Here is a 20841-nt window from a genome sequence, read left to right as displayed (position 1 = left end):
TTAGAGGAGGCACCCTCACTCACATCTCAGAGGGCATCACTGTCGACTGGCAATTACACAGGGGCTTCCTTCATAGAGCTCAGTCGGTAAAGCATCTGTCTGCAATGCAGGAGACCTGGGCTCGATCCCTGGGTCCGGAAGATCCCCTGGAGAAGGAAGTGGCAACCCACTCCAGTATTCTTGCTTGGAGAACCCCATGGACAAAGGAGACTGGCGGGCTACAGTCCATGGGGTCACAAGAGTTGGACATGACTTAGTGAGTAAACCACCACCACCAGAAGCAGTTCCATATGCATAACAGATAGAAATGTATGTTAACTAATTAGGCTCTAATTCTGAAATTCTGTATTTTCCTATCAAAGTTCACAGGTAAGGACTTGTAATACAGAGAACTGTCTTTAAATCATTCACCTAGCATCACTGCAGATTGCTTCAAGTCCAGATTTTTACCAGAAAAAAAGTAGTTTCGAGGTGTTCCCCGTCAGTGCTCTCAGAGACAGGGTGGTTTTATGTTTGACTCTCAGGCTTCCCGGATAGTTCAGTTGGTAAAGAACCGCCTGCAGTGCAGGAGACCCTGGTTCAATTCCTGGGTCTGGAAGACCAGCTGGAAAAGGGATAGGCTACCCACTCCAATATTCTTGGGCTTCCCTTGTGGCTCAGCTGGTAAAGAATCTGCCTGCAATGTGGGAGACCTGGGTTCGATCCCTGGGTTGGGAAGATCCCCTGGAGAAGGGAAAGGCTACCCACTCCAGCATCCTAGCCTAGAGAGTTCCAGGGACTGCATAGTCCATGGGGTCACAAAGAGTCGAACACGACTGAGTGACTTTCACTTTCACTTTTCCCGTTAGCAACCTGTATTTCAGGTTAATTGGCGGTAACTCCCAAATCATGCCTTTTTAAAATAATTAATTAATTAATTTGGCAGTGCCAGGTCTTAGTTGCAGCCTGCAGGATCTTATTAATAGGTGTGGCGTGCAGGATCTAGTTCCCGGAGCAGGGATCGAACCCAGGCCCCCTGCATTGGGAGTGCGGAGTCTTAGCCACTGGACCGCCAGGGAAGCCCCCCAAATCATGCCTTTTAAAATACTTAAATACATTTTCTACAAGATAGAATTAAACCTCTAGCTCGATTTGAAGGCGGCCTACGTGTCAGGTCACTTTAGATGAGAGAGTACGTCTGTGTCGGGGAAACTCCCGGTGGTGCAGGGTCTACGTTCACCCACCTGGCTTCTCCACAAAAGCCTGTTTGATTCTTTCACTGCTCATTACAGCTCCTGCAGAGAGTGTAGGGTTTCCAGCTCCACCAGTGGTGCGGAGTTGGAAGGAGAGGCGGCTGTGACTGAGGATGTGCCCCGGGAAGCTGTTGGGGAGCTTCGCCCACCCCAGGCCACTGCCCGGCTCCTTCCTGGGGGGCTCCGTCCGCCAGGAGCTTCAGGAATCCCGTCGGCCTCTCTCTGCGAAAGCTTAGTCCTAAGAGTCAGCCCGAAAGGCCTCCGTTTCTATGGAACAATTATTTATGGTTTGGAACCGGGGAGCAGATGGTGTTTTTATATTGACCACACTGGCTGGATTCCCGCCAGAGACCTCGGCGTGCTGTTTGTCTTTACCTGCAGCTTGTCTGATGGGAACGTCAATGCTGGTCCTCCTTGGTCGTGATCGCTTTGGGTAGAACAATCCTTACTTTGGCAGATGAAGTCGGGTAAACATGGCCTCTGGGAAAGCGGGTGTTTCCATGAGGAGCTCTCACTGCTTCCAAATTATTCATTAGCCCATTAGAACTTGAATACTATTGAATTATGAAAGAGTGCTGTTTCTATTAAAAATGAGACCAGCCGTATCTTTGGGCTTTTTTTTTTTTTTTTGAGTTCCATTATTTCCAGGATATAAACAATGTAATTATATACTGAGTACAAAATAATGAAACTAGAACAATTTGTTCAGCCTTACAAAGCCAGCATGGCCTTCAGTGGAAGAGGCAGCTGTCTACAGCTGTAAATCCTAAATTGAGTAAGGATACAACCAATGTCTCCTGCATTGGCAGGTTCTTTACCGCTAGTGCCCCCGGGGAATCCTACGTAAGGAATGTTTTCAGATTGAGTGAAACCAGAGTGAGAGGGAGAAAACATAAGTGAAAAGCATTAAGAATTGGGATCTAGAAGTCAAAACATTAAAAAAATTCAATAGAAGTAATTCCCTGACAATCCAGTGGTTGGGACTCAGCGCTTTCACTGCCATGGCCCTGGGTTCAGTCCTTGGCCGGGGAACTGAGATCCCGTAAGTCATGTGGCCAAAAAAAAGTCACTAAGGCCTTGGGGATCCGGGGGTACTTGTGTTTCTGAGGAAGGGCAGGTGCTTCACAGTCATCAGTGGGTTCTGCCACCCCGTCCTCCCCCAGCAAGTTGCTACCTGCTCCCCTCACTGTGCACTGGGTCAGAGCTCAGGGAGCCTCACTGGTGAACCGTGGGAAGAGCCCCCACCACCCTCCCTGCCCCCCATCCCCTCCCTAGCTTGGAGAACACGGTAGAACGTGGTCTACTGGCTGATCAGCAGGGAGCTAGCAGAATGGCTTTCTCTCTCCTTCTGATTCTTGTATTATCCAGCCATTAAAAAAAAAAATCTGATGCCCGTATATTCCAGGATAAGCACTTTGGCTTACATGGTTGAAGAATATTTCCTTAGAGTGACACTAACCCTGAGTCCCAGTACCTAAGACTTGTGAAGGGCCTGGAAGTTCTACCCACCGCCATTCAGTCCTCACCCCCAACCCCAAGCCCAGAGCCTCTGGGGGACCATGCAGCCCCTCGGCATTCCTCGTCCTTCAGTCCGAGGGCCACTCTCCGAGAAACACTGACTTGGGCATCCACTTTTTCTCCCTGGGTTTCTGAGCTCAGACCGGGTTTCTGAGCCCAGATCAGGTTTCTGAGCCCAGATCGGCCAGTCGCATCCGGGCGGGGGCTGAGCGTGTCTCCTCCCTCAGCCAGAGCCTGGCCCCTCATAGATGCTTATTGAAAGTGAAGTTGCTCAGTTGTGTTCTACTCTTTGCAACCCCATGGACTATAGCCTACCAAGCTTCTCTATCCATGGGGTGGAGAATACTGGAGTGGGTTGCCATTTCCTTCTCCAGGGGATCTTGCCCACTCGGGGATCGAACCCAGGTCTCCGGCATTGCAGGCAGATGCTTTACCCTCTGAGCCACCATCCCTAAAGATGCTTATTAAGTAGTTTTAAATTCCTGACTGGATCAGTCTTCATTCTTTCACTGGGACCCTCACAAATATGTCCTCGAACATTTGGAGGGCTTCCCTGGTGGCTCAGAGGTTAAAGCGTCTGCCTGGAACGCGGGAGGCTGGGTTCGATCCCTGGTTCGGGACGATCCCCTGGAAAAGGAAATGGCAACCCACTCCAGTACTCTTGCCTGGAGAATGCCATGGAGGGAGGAGCCTGGTAGGCTACAGTCCAGGGGGTCACAAAGAGTCAGACACGACTGAGCGATTTCACTTTTCCAGGTGAGGAGGGGTTGGTTGTTCCTGTTCCTCCGAGCAGAGCCTGCTCAGCTTCTAGCTGAAATCCAGATACGCTTTGAACACGGCAGGTTTTCCTTCCTGGAGGGAGAAGGCTGGTGTAACAAGATTTGTTGTTAATGACCTCCTTGCCAGAGAACGCGGAAACCACGTTTGGAAATTCTGCTTTTTTTCCAATCACTCATATAAGGCCATACCATCTGCTTCAAACAGCAGATTTATCCACCCTCCTTTTGTTGTTGTTGTTTGTTTGTTTCCTGCAAGGAAAAAAGAGTCCATTCCATTTTATTCCACCGCTACCCACCCCCCCCATCTTAGCTCATCTCTGGATGACTCCTTACGCCCTCGGAGTTTGGCCCTCACCTGTCTCCTGCGTGCTTCTGTTCTTACCCTCCGGAAACATCTTGGCAACATCTCTAAAGTCTCTGCATCCTCCTCCATCCTCCTTCCTTTCCTGAGACCTAAGCATTAGAATCTGAGTCTCGCTTCTGAACTTCTGGAACCACCTTTAAGAGGAGTGCAGGTCCAGCTGGGTTTTTTTTTCCATCCTAAGCTGTCACGAATTTGGAGATGGCCCAGTCACTTCTGAGTACATCTCTGGCACACCCACCTCACCGGTCTATTTCTGTCCTGTCCCAGGCAAAGCCTGCTGCTCCCCGTCACAGGTCTTTCTCCCCCAACATAGGACCTGAATCTGCCATTGAGTTTTGCTCTCTGAGCCACTCCTTGCTCAATGATGGTCAGCTAATGAAAGTGTAAACTGACCCAGCAGGCCAACGTCCCCCCTGAGATGCTTACCAAGTCCACTTCCGGCTCCAGTCTGAAAGAGCATCTGTGGGATGGTCCAGTGATCAACAGTCTTAGGTCTGCACCTGACTCCAGAATGAGGCCAGTTAGCATCACTTACACTAACTGGTGGTTTCTGTTAGGAGTGCTGTCTTATCCAGGGCTAACATGGCAGGGTTACCAACAAGGGACTCCTAGAATGGTGTCAGTTCTCCAGGTCCTGAAGCATTGATGGTGGTTTAGTTGCTAAGTCATGTCCAACTCTTTGCAACACCATGGACTATAGCCTGCCAGGCTCCTCTTTCCATGGGGTTTTCCAGGCAAGAATACTGGAGTGGCTCACTGTTTCCTTCTCCAGGGGATCTTCTCCACCCAGGGATTGAACCTGAGTCTCCTGCATTGCCGGCAGATTCTTTACCGCCTGAGCCATCAGGGAAGCCCTCCTGAAGCGTCATTCATGACCAGCCTATAGCTGGGTAACCCTCAAGGGTGTCCTGTGCTGTTGGGATAGGCTAGGTTATGCCACAGTGATAAATACTCCCCCCAGATCTTAAGGGCTTAGCGCAGGGATGGTTTATTTCTTTGTTCACTAAAGGCAGCTAAGGATATAGATTATCTGTCCTTCTGGTGGCACCTTGATTGTCCAGGTGGATGGTGGTGTCACCTGCCTGAAGCTACAGCCCCTGGAAAACACAACCCCTTCCACTCGGGAGGGAAGAGAGGACTGAGCACCCGAAAGGCCTTGGGAGTGATTTGCCTCGTGTCCGATCCTGTTGCACACGGCCGCCCCCAGCTTCAGGGGGGTCTGGGAAGTGCAGTGCCCATGTACCCGATGTGAGTGGACATCAGTAAGGTCCTCCAAAGTCTCTCTTCTGCTCTCTCCCATACAGGTTCTTTGACGAGCCCATGGAGTTAAGGAGCAGTTCTTTCCCTAGCTGGGATGACGGTTCAGATTCCTACTGGAAGAAAGAGACCATCAAAGACACTGACCCAATTCCGAAAAACACAGGCTATACGGACAGGTATGGACCCCAGAGAGGTGGGACTGCAAACTGTGACTCCACGTGCGTCTCCAGAGACATTCTCTGACCCTAGTAAATGAATGTGTTGTACTATTTCAAGAATATTCTTTGTATCCTGGTCTGTCTCCTGAACTTACAGCTTTGCCTTTCCCAGAAGCTCCTATCCTGGAGTCGAGCAGTAACTGGCTTTGTTAGACAGACTTCTTGAACGTTCCATAGCTCGGACACGACTGAAGCGACTTAGCAGCAGCAGCAGCAGTGCGGTTGAGACTTGTGTTTTGCTGTGTTCATCCCTCTTTGTCGTTGAGTCTGTTTATCCATTTACCTGTCAAAGAACTGTCTCCAGCTTTTGGTGATCGTGAATGAAGGGCTGAATAACGTGTCGTCCAAACCAGGGAACTGCTGGGAGTGTAGGGGGACAGTCCCAGCACGTTGCGACAGTAAGTGTGACCTGGAATTGTCCTCGGTGACTGGGATATACCGCCGCCCTGCTCACTTGTATCCTGTGTAGCATGGAACAGTGCTTTACGTGCGTCACAGCGTATTCAGTATTTACTGATTGATCCGTGGAACTGAAGTCAAATTACAGGCCTATATTACGTAGCAGAAAATGTGTGGTTTGGATATTTATTCTTTTTTTTTTCTAAATAGAATTTACAGGCTTTTTAAAGTGGCCTAAAATCCCTTTACAGAATTACTGCTGTTGCCTTTTTAAAAAGTAAAATGGCATGTGCTTACATGATAAGTGAGAAATACATTTGCCTTACCTCCAATTAGCTTAACCTGCTTTGGCTGTTTTTGTTCTTTGTGCTGAGCACACTTCAGGTTATTAACGAGTCGCTCTGCTGGATGTTGGGTCCCCAGAACTTACTCTTCTTATTACAAATGATGAAGAGTTTGTACCCTCTGACCGGCGTCTACCCATTTCCCCCACCTCCTTGGGAACCACTGTTCTAGTTTCTGTTTCTTTGAATTCAACCTTTTAAAAAAAATTTTAGATTCTACCCACAAGTGAGGACATGCAGTATCTGTCTTTCTCTGTCTGACTTCGTGTGATGTCCCCCAGGTTCATCCTTATTGTCATAAGTGGCAGGATTTCCTTCTGTTTCATAGCAGAATGTTATCCCATTGTGTATGTGGGATCATATTTCCCCTATCCATTCACCCACTGACAGATACGCAGATTGTTTCCACAACTTGACTGCTGTGGAAACCTTGGTCGTGAACATGGGCTGCAGAGATCTCTTCACACTACCAACTTTGTTTCCTTCAGATTTATACCCAGAAGTGGGAGCAGATGGCAGTTCTGTTTTTAACTTTCTGATGAACTTCTGTGCTGTTTTCTGTGTGGCTGTGCTAACTTCCTTTCCCACCATTGGTGTACCAAGTCTCCGTGTTCTCCAATCTTTACCAACGCTTATCTAGTATCTTCTTAACGATGGCCATTCTAACAGGTGTGAGGTTTTGATCTGCCTTTCCCTGACGGTTAGAGATGTTGACCACCTTTCCGTATACCTGTTGGCATTAAACTTCCCTCTTAGTATTGCTTTTGCTGTATGCCATAAGCGTTTCCATTTTCATTTGTTTCAAGATATTCTTTCCTTCTTTTATTTTTAATTGAAGCACAGTTGATTTATGATGTGGTGTGAGTTTCTGCTGTACACCAAAGTGATTCAGATATATATATAGTTGTTGTTGTTGAGTCACTCAGTTGTGTCTGACTCTTTGTGACCCCATGGGGGTCTGCAGCACGTCAGGCCTCCCTGTCCATCACCATCTCCCAGAGCTTGCTCAAACTCATGTCCATTGAGCTGGTGATGCCATCCAATCATCTCATCCTCTGTCATCCCCTTCTCCTCCTGCCTTCAATCTTTCCTAGCATCAGGGTCTTTTCCAATGAGTCAGTTCTTCGCATCAGGTGGCCAAAGTATTGGAGCTTCAGCTTCAGCATCAGTCCTTCCAGTGAACATTCAAAGGATGATTTCTTTTAGGATTGACTGGTTTGATCTCCTTTCAGTCCAAGGGACACTCCAACTCAACAGTTCAAAAGCATCAGTTCTTCAGTGCACAGCTTTAATTCTCACATCCACATGTGAGTGCTGGAAAAACCATAGCCTTTGACTATATGGACCTTTGTTAGTAAAGTAAGGTCTCTGCTTTTTAATATGCTGTCTAGGTTGGTCTTAGCTTTTCTTCCAAGAAGCAAGTGTCTTTTAATTTCATGACTGCAGTCACCATCCGCAGTGATTTTATAGCCCAAGAAAATAAAGTCTGTCACTGTTTCCACTGTTTCCCATCTATTTGCCATGAAGTAATGGGACCGGATGCCATGACCTTCATTTTTTGAATGTTGAGTTTAAGCCAGCTTTTTCACTCTCCTCTTTCACTTTCATCAAGAGGCTCTTTAGTTCCTCTTCACCTTCTGCCCTAAGGGTGGTGTCATCTGCATATCTGAGGTTTTTTATTTTTTCCCCCCAGCAGTCTTGATTCCAGCTTGTGCTTGAAGCTAGAAGGATGATAAGCTTCCTTAAAGAAATTATTTTGAATTCTTTGTCAGGCAGTTATATGGTGTCAGTTACTAGAAAATTACTGTTTCCTCTTGTGGTATCATGTTTCATGTTCCTCAGGCTTCCCTGGTGGCTCAGGGCTTAAAGCGTCTGACTCCAATGTGGGAAACCCGGGTTCGATCCCTGGGTCGGGAAGATCCCCTGCAGAAGGAAATGGCAACCCACTCCAGTATTCTTGCCTGGAGAATCCCATGGACAGAGAAGCTTGGTGGGCTACAGTCCACGGGGTCGCAAAGAGTCGGACGTGACTGAGCGACTTCACTTTCACTTTGGAGTCGTGTTGCTGTCTTTGCATTTGAAGGAGGAATCACCTCCTCTAGTCTTTCCTGCTCAGCTTTCGATGAGAAATGCCATCAACTGTCAGCCGTGCTGGAGACGCTAGGGTGTTCTCAGGCCTTTTCTATGGATGCACTCTCTCCTCCCCACTTACCCCTTTAGGGGGTTGAAGTCTTAAGATGGCCTGTCTTCTCTCCGTCCCACACACAGGGATGAGAGCCTCCTGCTTGCTTCCCCTAGGATGGTGCCCTGGGAAGCTGAAGTCAGTGCACTTTTCTGCCAGCCCAGAGTCAGGCTGGCCCTCTGCACGTGCTCACTGGCTGTCTGCACAGGCTCGCACTTACCAGGGCGTGTGCAGGAGGGAGGGTTCATGGGTCAGCCCTGGCGGCCCCGTGGCCTACTGAGGGCTCCGCAGGCAAAGTGCACGCAGTGCTTTGTGAGCAGGCCTGCCCATGGAGCCCAGGAAGTGGTTAGTAGAATCCGCATGCCTTTGATGAGTTCTCAGCCCTGGCAGCCCCTCCCAGCACCTCAGCCAGGTAGATCCCCTCAGTGTTCCGGGTGGATGAGGAAGCCCTAGGCATCCTTGGAAACCAGGCACCCTGCCACCCGCCTCATGCCTTTCCCTCTGGGAGAGATGGCAGGCCGAGTGGACCTCGCTCGGCCCCGAGCAGCGCTGCCTGGGAGGAGGAATAGCGTGAGCAGAGTGAAGCTCTTCCTCTTACCTCTTCAGTGCAGCCAGTCTTGGATTCTTTTTGCTCCAACAGCGTGTTGGAGCCTCTCTGCTGGACTCCTGGACTCCCACAAAGGCATGCTCGTCTGTGGGTGATTGTCAGAACCGGTATTCTCAGGAATTCTCTGGTGATCCAGTGGTTAGGAGTCTTCGCTTTCATTGCTGAGGGTGTGGGTTTAATCCCGGTTGGGGAACTAGATCTCGCATGATGCAGCTAAGACCTGGTGCAGCCAAATAAATAAAAACAAAAATCAACCAAATCACACACACACACACACACACATGCACGCACGCACACGCACGCACGCACACAAAACAAAAATCAACCAAATGACACACACACACACGCACGCACGCACACACACACCGGTGTTCTCTGGGGGATAATGTGAAAAACGCCTGCTCCACCACCTTGCTGATGTCATTCCTGCCTTGGCTGTTTCTAACTGTAGACCTACCACTCGCCGCAAGCCAGACTATGAGCCAGCTGAAAATACAGATGAGGCCCAGAAGAAGTTTGGCAATGTCAAAGCCATTTCCTCAGATATGTACTTTGGAAGGCAAGCCAAAGCTGATGTAAGTGTCCAGAGTGGTTCTGTGTGGTCCCCACAGAGCAGAAAGCAAGCCAGGGACATGGAAGGAGTGGGAGGAGGTGCCGAATACTAAGTGAGATGGACTGAGGCTGCAAAGTTCCCCTGTCCCCAGGGCAGGACTCGAGCCCACGTCTTTCTGCCCAGTGGTCCCACTTGGCTGCTCCAACTAGAAGAGTGATAGAAAGGTAGGGCCTGTGTTACATCTTCCTCTTATTCCTTTCCCAGTGTTTTGAATAGCCATCCATTCAATATCTTTTGAATAAATTTCAGGAATTTTTGATACACCTGTAATTTCCTTAGTAATTTTCTTAACCATAGCTAAATGAAGTACATAGCTGTTTCTTGAAGGTAGGTATATTTATTTTCAGAAGAGAGATTGTTGCCTCTTTTCTCAGAGATGTTAATGAGCTTATCTCAGTGGAGTCTGGCTAAACAGTAAGACTCAAATGGAAATGGGGAACCTGAAAGGTCCCTTCTCCTTGTGAAGTAGTCGTGTGCTTACACGAAATTCTTAGCGATGCGGGTTATCACTAGGCTTCTTGCACAATGCAGAGAATTATTTCCTGAGGTGTACTGAGTTTATGTTGTAGCAGTAGAAATTCCACCAGCGTTCTGAGAGTATTTAGACCTGCCACCTGGTTGTTCTCCACCCCCTAGACACGGCCTTGTCTTAAAGTGGACAGCACTCAAGTTCAGTTAGCAAATAACAGAAGGCTGTCGAGAGAGAGGCTCGTGGAGCGGCCTTTCCTGGCAGCTGGGTGGCGGCAGCACTGCCACAGAGCCGTCACTGTCACCCTCCCTCTGGGCTCCCCCCCCCCGACTGACCTTTGGGCGTTGATCTGTCTGCTTGTGACTGCGGAACCCGAGCGCCGTGACAGCTCCTCAGTGATCCTTTCTGCAGAATTGCTCATGATTTTGGAGCCTGATTTTCCTTTTCTTGCTGCTCTCCTGTAGTACGAAGCCAGGGCTCGGCTGGAGAGGCTTTCGGCAAGTTCTTCCATCAGCTCAGCTGACCTGTTCGATGAGCAGAGGAAGCAGACGGCAGGTAACAGGCCGGGCAGGCGGGTGGGCGACGAGGCTAGTCCCCACCGCCCCTCCGTCTTCTCTGCGCAGGACTTCTCACCTTTCCAAGACTGTTGGCAGCCGGTATTCGACGCTGCCAGGGCTTCCCAGGGGACGCAGTTGTAAAGAACCTGCCTGCCGATGTAGGAGATGCAGGAGATGTCGTGGGTTCGATCCCTGGGTCAGGAAAATCCCCTGGAGTGGGTCCAATCCACTCCAGTATTCTTGCCCGGGAAATCTCATGGACAGAGGAGCCTGGCAGGCTGCGGGAGTCGCAGGGAGTCAGACGTGACTGAGGGACGGAGCACACACACGCACATGGCCCCTGTAAGTCAGGCAGAGCGGAAGTTATTGTTCCAGGCTTTGCATGTGAAGAAATCAGGTCATGACATTTAAGCAACCTCCCCAAAGTTACCTGCAGTTTCAGGAAGTTGTCTTCCTGAAGTGTTGTCATTGCAGCAGGGGGTGTGGGGGGGGTGGGGGGGTTTCCTAGCATAGTGTGAACATGAGATCTAGTTTGTATGGTGTTACAGCCTTGGAGGGGACAGCCCTGGGCTCTTGTGTGACGTGACCCACTCCCTAACTGTGAATCCTGGAGTATCAGGTTGCCTTTGGCCTCAGTCTCCTCCTCTGTAAAGTGGGTGGGTAATACTCACCTCACAAGCATGTACTGGGGCATAAATGGGGCACTTTCTATCAAGTGCCCCCTGGGCACTGGGACAGATCTCAGTGGGATCCCCCTGGGATCTGGACATGGCAGGCCCCCAGGGGTCCCTCCCAGGCCCCAGGAGTAGGCAGGGCAGATGGAACAGGTGACTCCACCAGCCTCTGCCTTCCCTGGAGACAGATGGGGCTTTGGAACCAGGGAGGTGGAGAGGAGGGTCCAGACCCGGATGAGGAGATATCTGGGCGCCCCAGGTAGTGAGCCTCAGCACACAGGCCCGACACGAACATTGAGAACCACGTGCCTCTGCTTGGGCCTCTGACTCTGAGGCCTGCTCTAGTCCTGCTCAGTCAGGCCTTGGGGGCAGGGAAAGGGCCAGTGTCCCTCTTGAGTCACAGCCAACCTTCCAGGAGCAGGGTCCTCTGAGGTCCTTTCAGGAGCCCATTCGTCAGCAGGAACGCCCAGGGGAGGGGGCTCTCCGAGGCCTTCGGGGCCCAGCACTGCCTGCACCCTCGTTTCCAGCCCTGAAGGAGCTGGGAGAGGTCAGGGAGGGACCCACACAGGCGGCCCTGCAGCCACAGAGAAGCCCAGAGAAAAATAGCCTCAGCAGAGAAGGCCAGGGGGGAGACCCCAGTGCCTCAGGCCTTCTGTGATGGGGTTTGGGGGGCGTCTCAAGAGCCACCGTGGCCCTCGGGGTGCAGCGGGCACTGCCAGGCTGCTGTGCTGTGGCGAGAGGGGAGAGAGAGGGTTCTAGCTGTCCCCCAAGTCCACCCCCCAAGCACTGACCCGGAGACAGGCAGAGCAGGACCACCCTCTGGCCTCCAGCAGGAGAAGCTGTGTTCTCATCTGTGAACTTCCCGCGTCCCGGCCTCTCTTCCGGGCAACTTCCTTGTGTGACCGCCCCACCCGCCACCCCCCGGCAGAGGGGTGCTCGGCCGGCCTGTGGGTCAGGCCTGCCTCCTTGCGGGGGCGCCCTGGCACAGAGGCAGGGCAGCCAGAGAACCTATCAGGTTTGAAAAGCACCCCCAGCTGTATGTGTTTTTGTAATTGGAGTTACTGGAAGTCTCACTCTGAAACATTGTTTGTTAAAAAAAAAAAAAAGCCTTCAGAGATCAAATGAGCAGCCTTTCTCAGTTGTTGAAGGCAGGCTGCGGCCAGCCTATGTTTACCTTCCTGTCCCCTTTCAGAGAACAAAGGTCTATTAATTTTCTTGGTCCTTGTGGGTCCAAGACAACTCTCGTCCTGAGGACTCGCAGTCACCATGGGGGTGCCCTGGTTATGCAAGGCTGCCCAGGGACCCCAGCTCCTCCCCAATGGCCAAGGGCCTACTCCCCTCTCCATTCCAGACCCCCCAGATGGTTCAGACCACGACTCCCCTCTCATCTCCGCATCTCTCGTCAGATGCCTTTAATAACTGCTCTAAATGGGAGTGCACTGAACAACTCTCATTAAATATTTACCCCTTTATTTAGAGTGCATTTCAACAAAGAGCAAAAGCTGGTTTGAAGAGCGTGTTCTGTGTTCCTTATCTTAGACTGTTTCCCCATCTGTGAAGTATCGGCACACGGGGTGGATCACAGTCACCTTTATAATCTCTTTGGAGTTCAGGGGAAGACAGTTCCAGATTGGAAATGCCTCCTGGTGAAGCAAAAATACTTCCTGGGGGTGTGGCTTAACCCTGGCATTTGCAGGGGCGCCAGTCCTTTCCAGGATCTTGGAGGGACTGGGTGGGGAACACACATAACCAGCCGCCGCGATCACTCTAGAGCAGGGTCAGCTGGGGCCTGCCATCCCCGGGCACTGCCTCGGAGGTCGCCACTCAGTGCGCCGATGACAGAGCAGAGGTAGCTTTGTGAGAGCAGCGCTGGAACAAAAGAAACTGCAAACCCAGCTTGGCCCTCTAGGGCATTTCTTTCCAGAAATGATTGCGATCATCTGAGTCTGAACAGGGCCCCCGTGGGACTGCCAGGGCACTGCGGACACCTGTGTCCGGGCTCCATGCGCACTTGCCCGGCGTCACGGGGGGACCCTCGGCGTGTTTGTCGTTTCCCCGGATCTTGAGGCTCCTGCGAGGCCCCTCAGCCACTCTCCCGTGTCCTGGCTCTCACTCGCCGAGCCCAGGAACCTGGCCTCTTGGGGTTTGCCAGCCTCCAAAGCACGGACCTCAGTCAGCCGTCAGGTGGTTTTGCTTGGTGACTTGCTGAACGTGTGTGTCACACATCACAGCTGTGTGGTGGGGTCACCGGCCAGTTCAGCTGCACAAACTGGAGCTGCACCAGCCTGAGCGAAGGGAAGTCTGTGCACCCAAGGGGCTCTGGTTCCAGCTTAAACCTCCCACCTCAGCCTTGCCCTCCTCTTTAAACGCTGCTGAGTTGAAAACTTGTAAGTGGAGGCGCTGGTGCCGAGGTCACCTCCACTGACCTCTGGGTGTCACGGAGCAGCTATGACTCGGGCCCTTTGCGCTCCAGGTCTCGCATGAGCTCTTTGTTTCTCCTAAGACTCATCCCACAGGCTGGCAGCCCTACCACGCTGGGCGGAACCCAAGGCCCGCCCTTGGGCTAGGCTGCCGCCCTGCCATCGGCAAGTGAAGTGAGTGCAAGTTGCTCAGTCGTGTCCAGCTCTTTGCGACCCCACAGACTATACAGTCCATGGAATTCTCCAGGCCAGAATACTGGAGTGGCTAGCCTTTCCCTTCTCCAGGGGATCTTCCCAACCCAGGGATCGTACCCAGGTCTCCCGCATTGCAGGCAGATTCTTTACCAGCTGAGCCACATGGGAAGACATCAGCAAAGGGCTACCAAATTTTTAAAAATCACCTGGAGGCAGAGAGGGGGAGGCGGCTGCCCCTGGGCCCCTCCCCCAGTGGTCAGTGTGGGAACAGTGCTGTGGGAAACACAGGGTCTCTCTCGGTGGCCCCTGTGCTGGAAGGTAAACATGTGTCTTCCATTTTGTTCCTGGCAAGAGACCTGGCTTCTACTGCTTAAGGGGCGGGCGGGTGTAGATGGGTCTCATGTGGAGCCAAGGGCAGCTGGGCTGGCTTCCTGGGGGACCCCAGGTTTGGGGTCACTCAGTCTCTGAGCCCCTCCAGCGCCCGATCACAACTGAGTGGCAAGAGCATGCCACCAAAGCCTACCTGTTGGCTCGGAGACCCCTGATGGCTGATGACTCGGACGCACGCCACGCGTGCATGTCTGTCCTGGGACGAACCAGAACCTAGGCAGCAGAGATACCCAGCTGGCCCGGGCCTCGGTGAAGGTGAGGGTCAGCCTCTGCCTGGGAGCTGGCCATCAGGAGCCTTGCCCGTCTGGCCGCCTCCCCGGGTGAGCCTCCTTTTGTTGCTCTGAGACAGGCTTCCTCCTGCTCCTTGAGGGGTGGGTGGGAGGGGGGCAGCCCTGGCCACAGACAGAGCAGCTCTCTGTCCCACCAGTAACCCCAGAGCAAGCAGACGGTCCCCTCCCTTGAGTAGATGGGAATCCCTCTGATTGGCCAGGTCTGGGTCACGTGTCCACACATGGTTTCGGGGGGAGGGGGCGGGGATCAGGGCAGAGACCTCCCAAAGAAGGGAGGAGGGCTTTCACCAGAAGGGGGAACTGATGCTGAGCCTGAAAAACCTACTGATGTCCGCCCATCTGCCACGTACTGAGTTCTTGCCTGTCAGGTCTTGTGTTAACTGCCTGGAGGAAACGGGGGCCCAGAGAGGGTAAGAAATCTCTCCAAAGACACACAGCTTGGAAGTGTCAGTGCCAGTATTTGAGCCCCGATGGTTCTGAGACCTAATGCCACATCCTGTCTCACTGTGGGGTCTTGCAGCTGGTTCATGGTGGGGCTGGCACTGAAACCCACCCCCGGGTCCTGTCCCTTAACCACAGCTGCTGCCCATGGGCATTGGGGGGTGGGGGGCGCATCCCCCAAGCTCTCCAGTCCCTGGACGCTGGCTGCGCCGTTGCTACGGTGGAGTGACGAGTGACAAGCCAGCATCTGCTCTGTGTGCAGGAAGCTACAACCTCACCAGCGTGCTGCCCACAGCTCCCGACATGGCCCAGTTCAAGCAGGGAGTGAGGTCGGTTGCCGGAAAGCTCTCCGTCTTTGCTAACGGAGTCATGACTTCCATTCAGGTCAGTGAGATGGGGACGATGGTAACTGAGTTTGATGGTGGGTTCGTAGTTTTGAAAATGAGATTTGGACCACTCTTTAATTGCCAGAGAATTAGATTTTATATTCTCGATTTATGTGTTTGCTACAGTGTAACCCCAGGACATCATGAAAACCAGAACTTATAATTTCATATTTGTTTAAATTTTCTAGTTTATGACTCCAGAGGAATTGTTACAGGAATTGTCATGATCATTACTACTTTTCTCTTATGTTAAAAAACAAAAATATTAAGAACAAAGTTAAAAATTGCCCATAACCCCACCTCCCAAGGAAAACGTTCATTAATATTTTGGTTTATTCTAATTCTAGATTTCTGTGCACACCTGTTTAAAAATGTTAAAGGATTATATTGTATGTGTGATTTTATATCCTCTTTTTCTTCCTGATGTTATGTTATGAGCATTTCCATGTAATTCAAAATTCTTTGGAAGCTATTCAGTACATTCTGTTGAGCAAAAATGTGTGTAATTTATTTAACTATTCCCCAAGTTGAGTATTTAGATTGTGTGAGGCGAGGGTGGAACACACTTGTGTATAACACTTTAAGGCCGGCTCTGATTATCTGAAGGCTATTCCATGAACCTTCCTGCTTACATCAAGTTATTTTAGGATGCTTATGAATGGGAAACGCAGCCACAGAGGGCAGGACCTGATAGACGTGAACTCTGATGCCTCTAAGTGGAGGTCTTCCAGGTTGGGGAGACACCCCCACTGTGGAGGCTTCCTCCGCCCTGGGCCAGCGGCTGTTGTCGGCCCAAGCTTTCGTTAGAATTCCCAGAGCTCTTTCATGTCCCTTAGGTCAGCCGAGCCCACATCAGTCCTTCCACAGAGGTGACCTCCCTCTTTGTAGGTGATCATCCCCATTTTGTAGATGGAGAAACAGAGGCACAGAGGTTAAGCTGCTCCTGGTGAGACCACTCAGCCGACCCAGAATTTCGGGGTTCAGACTCCACGTGTGTTCCTCTGTCCCCCGTCATACCTGCCTCCTGGAGGGCTCACCGCGCCCCTCACGGCCCCTCCCGCCGCCCAGGGGCTCCGGTTCCCGCTTCCTCAGCTGCGGGCTCCTGTCACTGAGGCATCTGTTTCGCTGATGCTGAGAAAGCGGAACCGATGCTGACCCTGGTGAACTCCCGTGTTGGTTCTCTCTGCAGGATCGCTACGGTTCTTAACACTGATGTTTTCGGTGAGTGTTTCCTGGAGACATTCCTCTTTTCGTGAACCAGTGACCACATCGCAGACTGCAGTGAAGACCAGCTGGCTTTGCGCAGATTGTTTTGCTACTTTTTCTCGTGGTATATATATGTATTCATGTCTGATCTTTAATATTTCTTTTTAGAAATTCTCATTTTTGATGTTGTAGAAGCTTCATTGTAATTTCGGTTTTGTGTTACTTCTGTCTGGCATATCCATGCACATCCCTGCTTTATTTCCTTGGACTCTTTGGTTCTAACAGCTGGAGGTCCGCAGTCAAGGGCTCCTCGGCCTCTCTTCACTGGGGGAGGGGAGGGTGTCTCAGAGCAGTGAGACTCATGGCTAAAGGCTGCCCGAATCAGCTGATATGAGAAGGGCCTGGAGAAACAAAACTTACAACACATACTTCATTAAAAAGGGAACAACGAATAAAAATAAAAGACCAAAAATAGCTGGTGTCTAATTTGATAAATTCATCGATACTTCCACATCTTAAGGTAATTTCAAAATAATGTCTAAAGACATCTGTCCCTTGGAAATTGTTTGTTTTATATGATCTATAAATTTAAAAAATAATTTTCAGTGAGTGCTTTTAACAGCCCAAGCTTCTGCATTGCCAAGCAAATTAATCTTTTGACAAGGTGTCACTGTTTGAATTTATGAGAAATAGAAGATGAGAACTCCCTAAGTGCATTTATAAATCGATATGGTGTACAGAAGTAAAAAATGAATAAGGTGAGAAGATACACCCACAGAAAATATTTCAGTTTATGGGGAAACAGTAGTTGTAATTGGATAGTTTTCTTAATATTTTTTATCTTAATCTTGGCTTTCAAAAAATGACAGAATGTGTACAAATGAATGAAAAATAATTTGGCTGTGTTTTAGACAGCATTAGAATATATTGTTCAGCACAGTAAAATATATTCGAAATTTGATGAACCAGATATGTGGTTTCAACTGAGTATTTTGTGAATTTTTCTTAAAAGCTCAAATTTGTAGACTTCTGAATATAATAAACAGTTGCAACAGATTGCGTTCCCTACTTTTTTCTTTACAAAAGTTTTGTGATGAGTCTAGAGTTAGGGCTCGTGGTATAGCATTAGTGTGCATTTGATTAGGATGTAATTCCAGATGGATCTGTTTTTGTGTGTGGGTCTGGGGCTTCCCTGGTGGCTCAGATGGTATAGAATCTGCCTGCAATGTGGGAGACCTGGGTTCGATCCCTGGGTTGGGAAGATCCCCTGGAGAAGGGAATGACTACCCACTCCAGTAGTCTGGCCTGAAGATTTCCATAGACAGAGGAGCCTGGTGGGCTACAGTCCATGGGGTCGCAGAGTCGGACACGACTGAGCGGCTTTCACTTTCTTGACTTTCTTGACTTGACTGGGGCCCAAGGTGTGCCTTCCCTGCACTGGGGTGTTGCCCAGAGCGCAGGAGCAAGGCAGCAGCCCTTGTTGAAAGCGAGGGTGTGCAGAGTGGTGCTTTCAAGCCCAAGGCGCCGCCCTAACCCAGTGCCACAGCCAGGGCGGCTGAAACAACAGAGTGTGCTTCTCACGCTCCTGAAAACGAGACGTGCAGGATCAAGGTGGCATCGTGGGTGGGCTTGTAGACGGCTGCCCCCACCCCCGCTCTGCTGTCTCTATGGGATCTGGGCCCCTTTAAGCTTAATTGCCTCCTTAAAGGCCCCACCTCCAAATGCAGTCGTGTTAAACTCTAGGGAGACACATTTCAGTCCGTAACAGTTCATGAGATGCTCCCACACTGGGTGAACCCTCTCCAGGCCAGGGCCAGGGCTCAAACCACCTCCAGAAGACCCTCCAAGCAGGTTATGGTCCCATTTTACAGAGGAGGCGAATGAGACTTAGCAGAAGGGCCTCCCTCGACTCTGGCCGTGCTTCTCGCTGTCACTGAATCTCTGCACGTGGAAGGGCCTGGGACTGCAGGGCCAGGCTGGAGGAGCCCCATCTGGTGGGCTCACCCCACCCCACCCCACCTCACCCCAGCATGTGTGTGTGTCTGTGGGTGTGTGCGTCTGTGTGTGTGTGCGCGAGAGACAGACTTTAATTTGTGTTCCTGGTCCACTTACCCTTGAGACTTGGTGTTTTGTTTTGGAATCAGTTTGCACGAGTGCTTCAAATAGTAAAGATGTGAGTTAATAATTGTTCTAACAAATCACATTTGGGATCTATTGATTAAAAAAAATGGTGCTATGACGACCCAGGGACCTGGAGGAAACTGGCCAAGACCGGTCTGAAGGGTTAAGCAGTGGGGCTTTGGAAAAAGTGTTTATTATGCTTTCGCTCCTGAGAGCAAAGCCGGTGAGGACCAGGTATTTCTGTGAAACTGGGAAAGCAAAGGAGGGAGTGTGGGGAGGGGAAGTGGGGAGTGTTTTACCAGAACAAGTTCTCTTTGAAAATGCAGTACTTTTTGATCACCTCGAGAGCTATTGGGAATATAGGTAAATGGATGTAGACGATGAGACCACAGGGCTAGGGGGCGGGGGGTGCTGGGTGATGCTGGGGGCCGAGCAGAGCCGACCTGAAGGCCTTAGATGGATGCCAGGACTTGGGCTGAAACCTGCCCCCCACAACTCGCACACGGGCAGTTTGAGGGTCTAGGATGCCTGTGTCCTTCTCACCTCTGGATGCTCAGCCTGAACACCTAGTGCAAATATGACCCTCCCCCGAAATCCTGGGGCAGCACCTCGGGATCCTGGGGTCTCCTTGCTGGCCCCTTCCATCTGTCAGTGCCTCTGCCTGGACCTCCACTCTGCAGGATACTTCTCTGACCTGGGTGGGCCTCCTGGGTGCTGGCCAGGGAGCCCCTCACTCCCACCTCCTGCCCACCCGCCTCAGGTCGCTTCCCTTCTCAATGACCCTGACCTCCCTTCTAAAAATTGCAGGGACTTCCCTGGTGGTCTGATGGCGAAGACTGCACTCCCAATGCAGGGGACCCGGGTTGGATCCCTGGTCGGGGAACTAGATCCCATGTGCCACCGCAGACTGAAGATCCTGTGTGCCACAGCCAAGACTGGGTGCAGCCAAATAAATGTTTTTTTTTAAAAAAAAATAGAACTTGCAGCCCACCGCCAGGCGCTTCTGTGCCCCAGTCCTGCGCTCCTTTTGCTTTTCCCCAGGGTCCTGCCCGAGGCCCCACCCAGCTCCTGCTTCAGTGTCTTCTCCTGTCATCCCACAGGTGCTTCTGTGCTCAGGATGTAGGCTCACTGACCTCCCTCCCAAACCCGAAAACTGCCCTGCTCTCCTGGTGGTGCAGCTCAGACACGCTTGTTTGTACTGAGTCACGTGATCCATTTACAAAGGCACCTGTGCTTTCTCCCGTCCCCTCCATCCCAGGCCCGTTTTCCTCTATTTGTAGTTCTTATCATCTGCTTGCCAGGTCCTTTGTCTCACGAAGACAAGAGCGCAGTGATGGGAACGCCAGCTGTGGGCCTGGCACAGACAGATGGATGGACAGACAGGAGACACCAGGGTACCTCTGTGCAGGTCCCTCTCCAGGAACTGGGGCGTCAGGTCCTGGTCCCTCTCCAGGAACTGAGGTGTGGGGTCCTGGAGCCCTTCTGCCTGCTGAGTGTCCCAGCTTCACCCTGAGGCTCTGGTGCCCCCTCCCTGCACCTGGTCACCCCCTCGTACCCCATCCTGCCCTGCCGCATGCCCCAGACTTGACCTTGGTCCCCTGAGCCCCCAGCGCCTCTCTCACAGCCTCTGATTGTCCCACCTGCTGGTGAGCTGTGCCCGTGTCTCACCACACACCTCGGGCATGGGCGCTGGCCTCCCTAGGGGCTGTACCCCGGGCAGGTGCGGGTGGCCTGGAAAGGCCTGGAAGGGAGACAGAGCTAGGGCCTGCAAGGGGCCCTGAGTCCAGGACTCAGAGGAGCAGAAAGGAGCTGTGGAAGGTGTGGACTTGGAGGACAGGAGCCCCTCTGCATGAGGGGGCAGCTGGAGGAGGGGTCCCCAGGCTTCAGAGTCCCCCCGGCTGGAGACAGCAGCCGTGCGTGGGGCTCAGGCACCCGGTCATCACTGCTGGGCATTCGAGTCCAGCTCTGGAGGTTCCTGTGAAATATCCAGGACCCCTTTCCCTCAAACAGATCCCCTCAAGACCCCACACGTGCAGGCAGCCTCCTCCCTGGCCTCCCCACCTCACCCCCTCCTGGTCCTCCAAGGACCGCCAGGGCCTTGGGGAGAGCGGCACCTGCCAGGCCCCTGCCCAGTGACTCAGGCCACCTCGTGGCCCCCACCTTCCGCATTCGAAGA

General features: G+C 51.7%; 1 protein-coding gene across 2 annotated transcripts in view; it reads left to right on the top strand.

The window, feature by feature from the left end:
• Nucleotides 1-17600, top strand: part of ARFGAP3 (ADP ribosylation factor GTPase activating protein 3) — a 51898-nt gene extending 34298 nt beyond the window's left edge. Inside the window, exons 12-16 of one of the 2 annotated variants that reach the window (XM_052639696.1) lie at nt 5198-5329; nt 9355-9478; nt 10450-10540; nt 15215-15336; nt 16528-17600. In XM_052639696.1, coding sequence (XP_052495656.1) covers nt 5198-5329; nt 9355-9478; nt 10450-10540; nt 15215-15336; nt 16528-16545 — 487 coding nt within the window. In that variant the 3' untranslated portion in view covers nt 16546-17600. Of the gene's footprint in view, nt 1-5197; nt 5330-9354; nt 9479-10449; nt 10971-15214; nt 15337-16527 lie in introns of those variants that run through there. The other variant, XM_052639695.1, reaches the window with a different exon arrangement.
• The last annotated feature ends 3241 nt before the right edge of the window (nt 17601-20841 follow it).

This window comes from Budorcas taxicolor, chromosome 5 (genome assembly GCF_023091745.1).
Source record: "Budorcas taxicolor isolate Tak-1 chromosome 5, Takin1.1, whole genome shotgun sequence".
Lineage (NCBI taxonomy): Eukaryota > Metazoa > Chordata > Mammalia > Artiodactyla > Bovidae > Budorcas > Budorcas taxicolor.
This window is presented reverse-complemented; position numbering and strand designations above follow the sequence as displayed.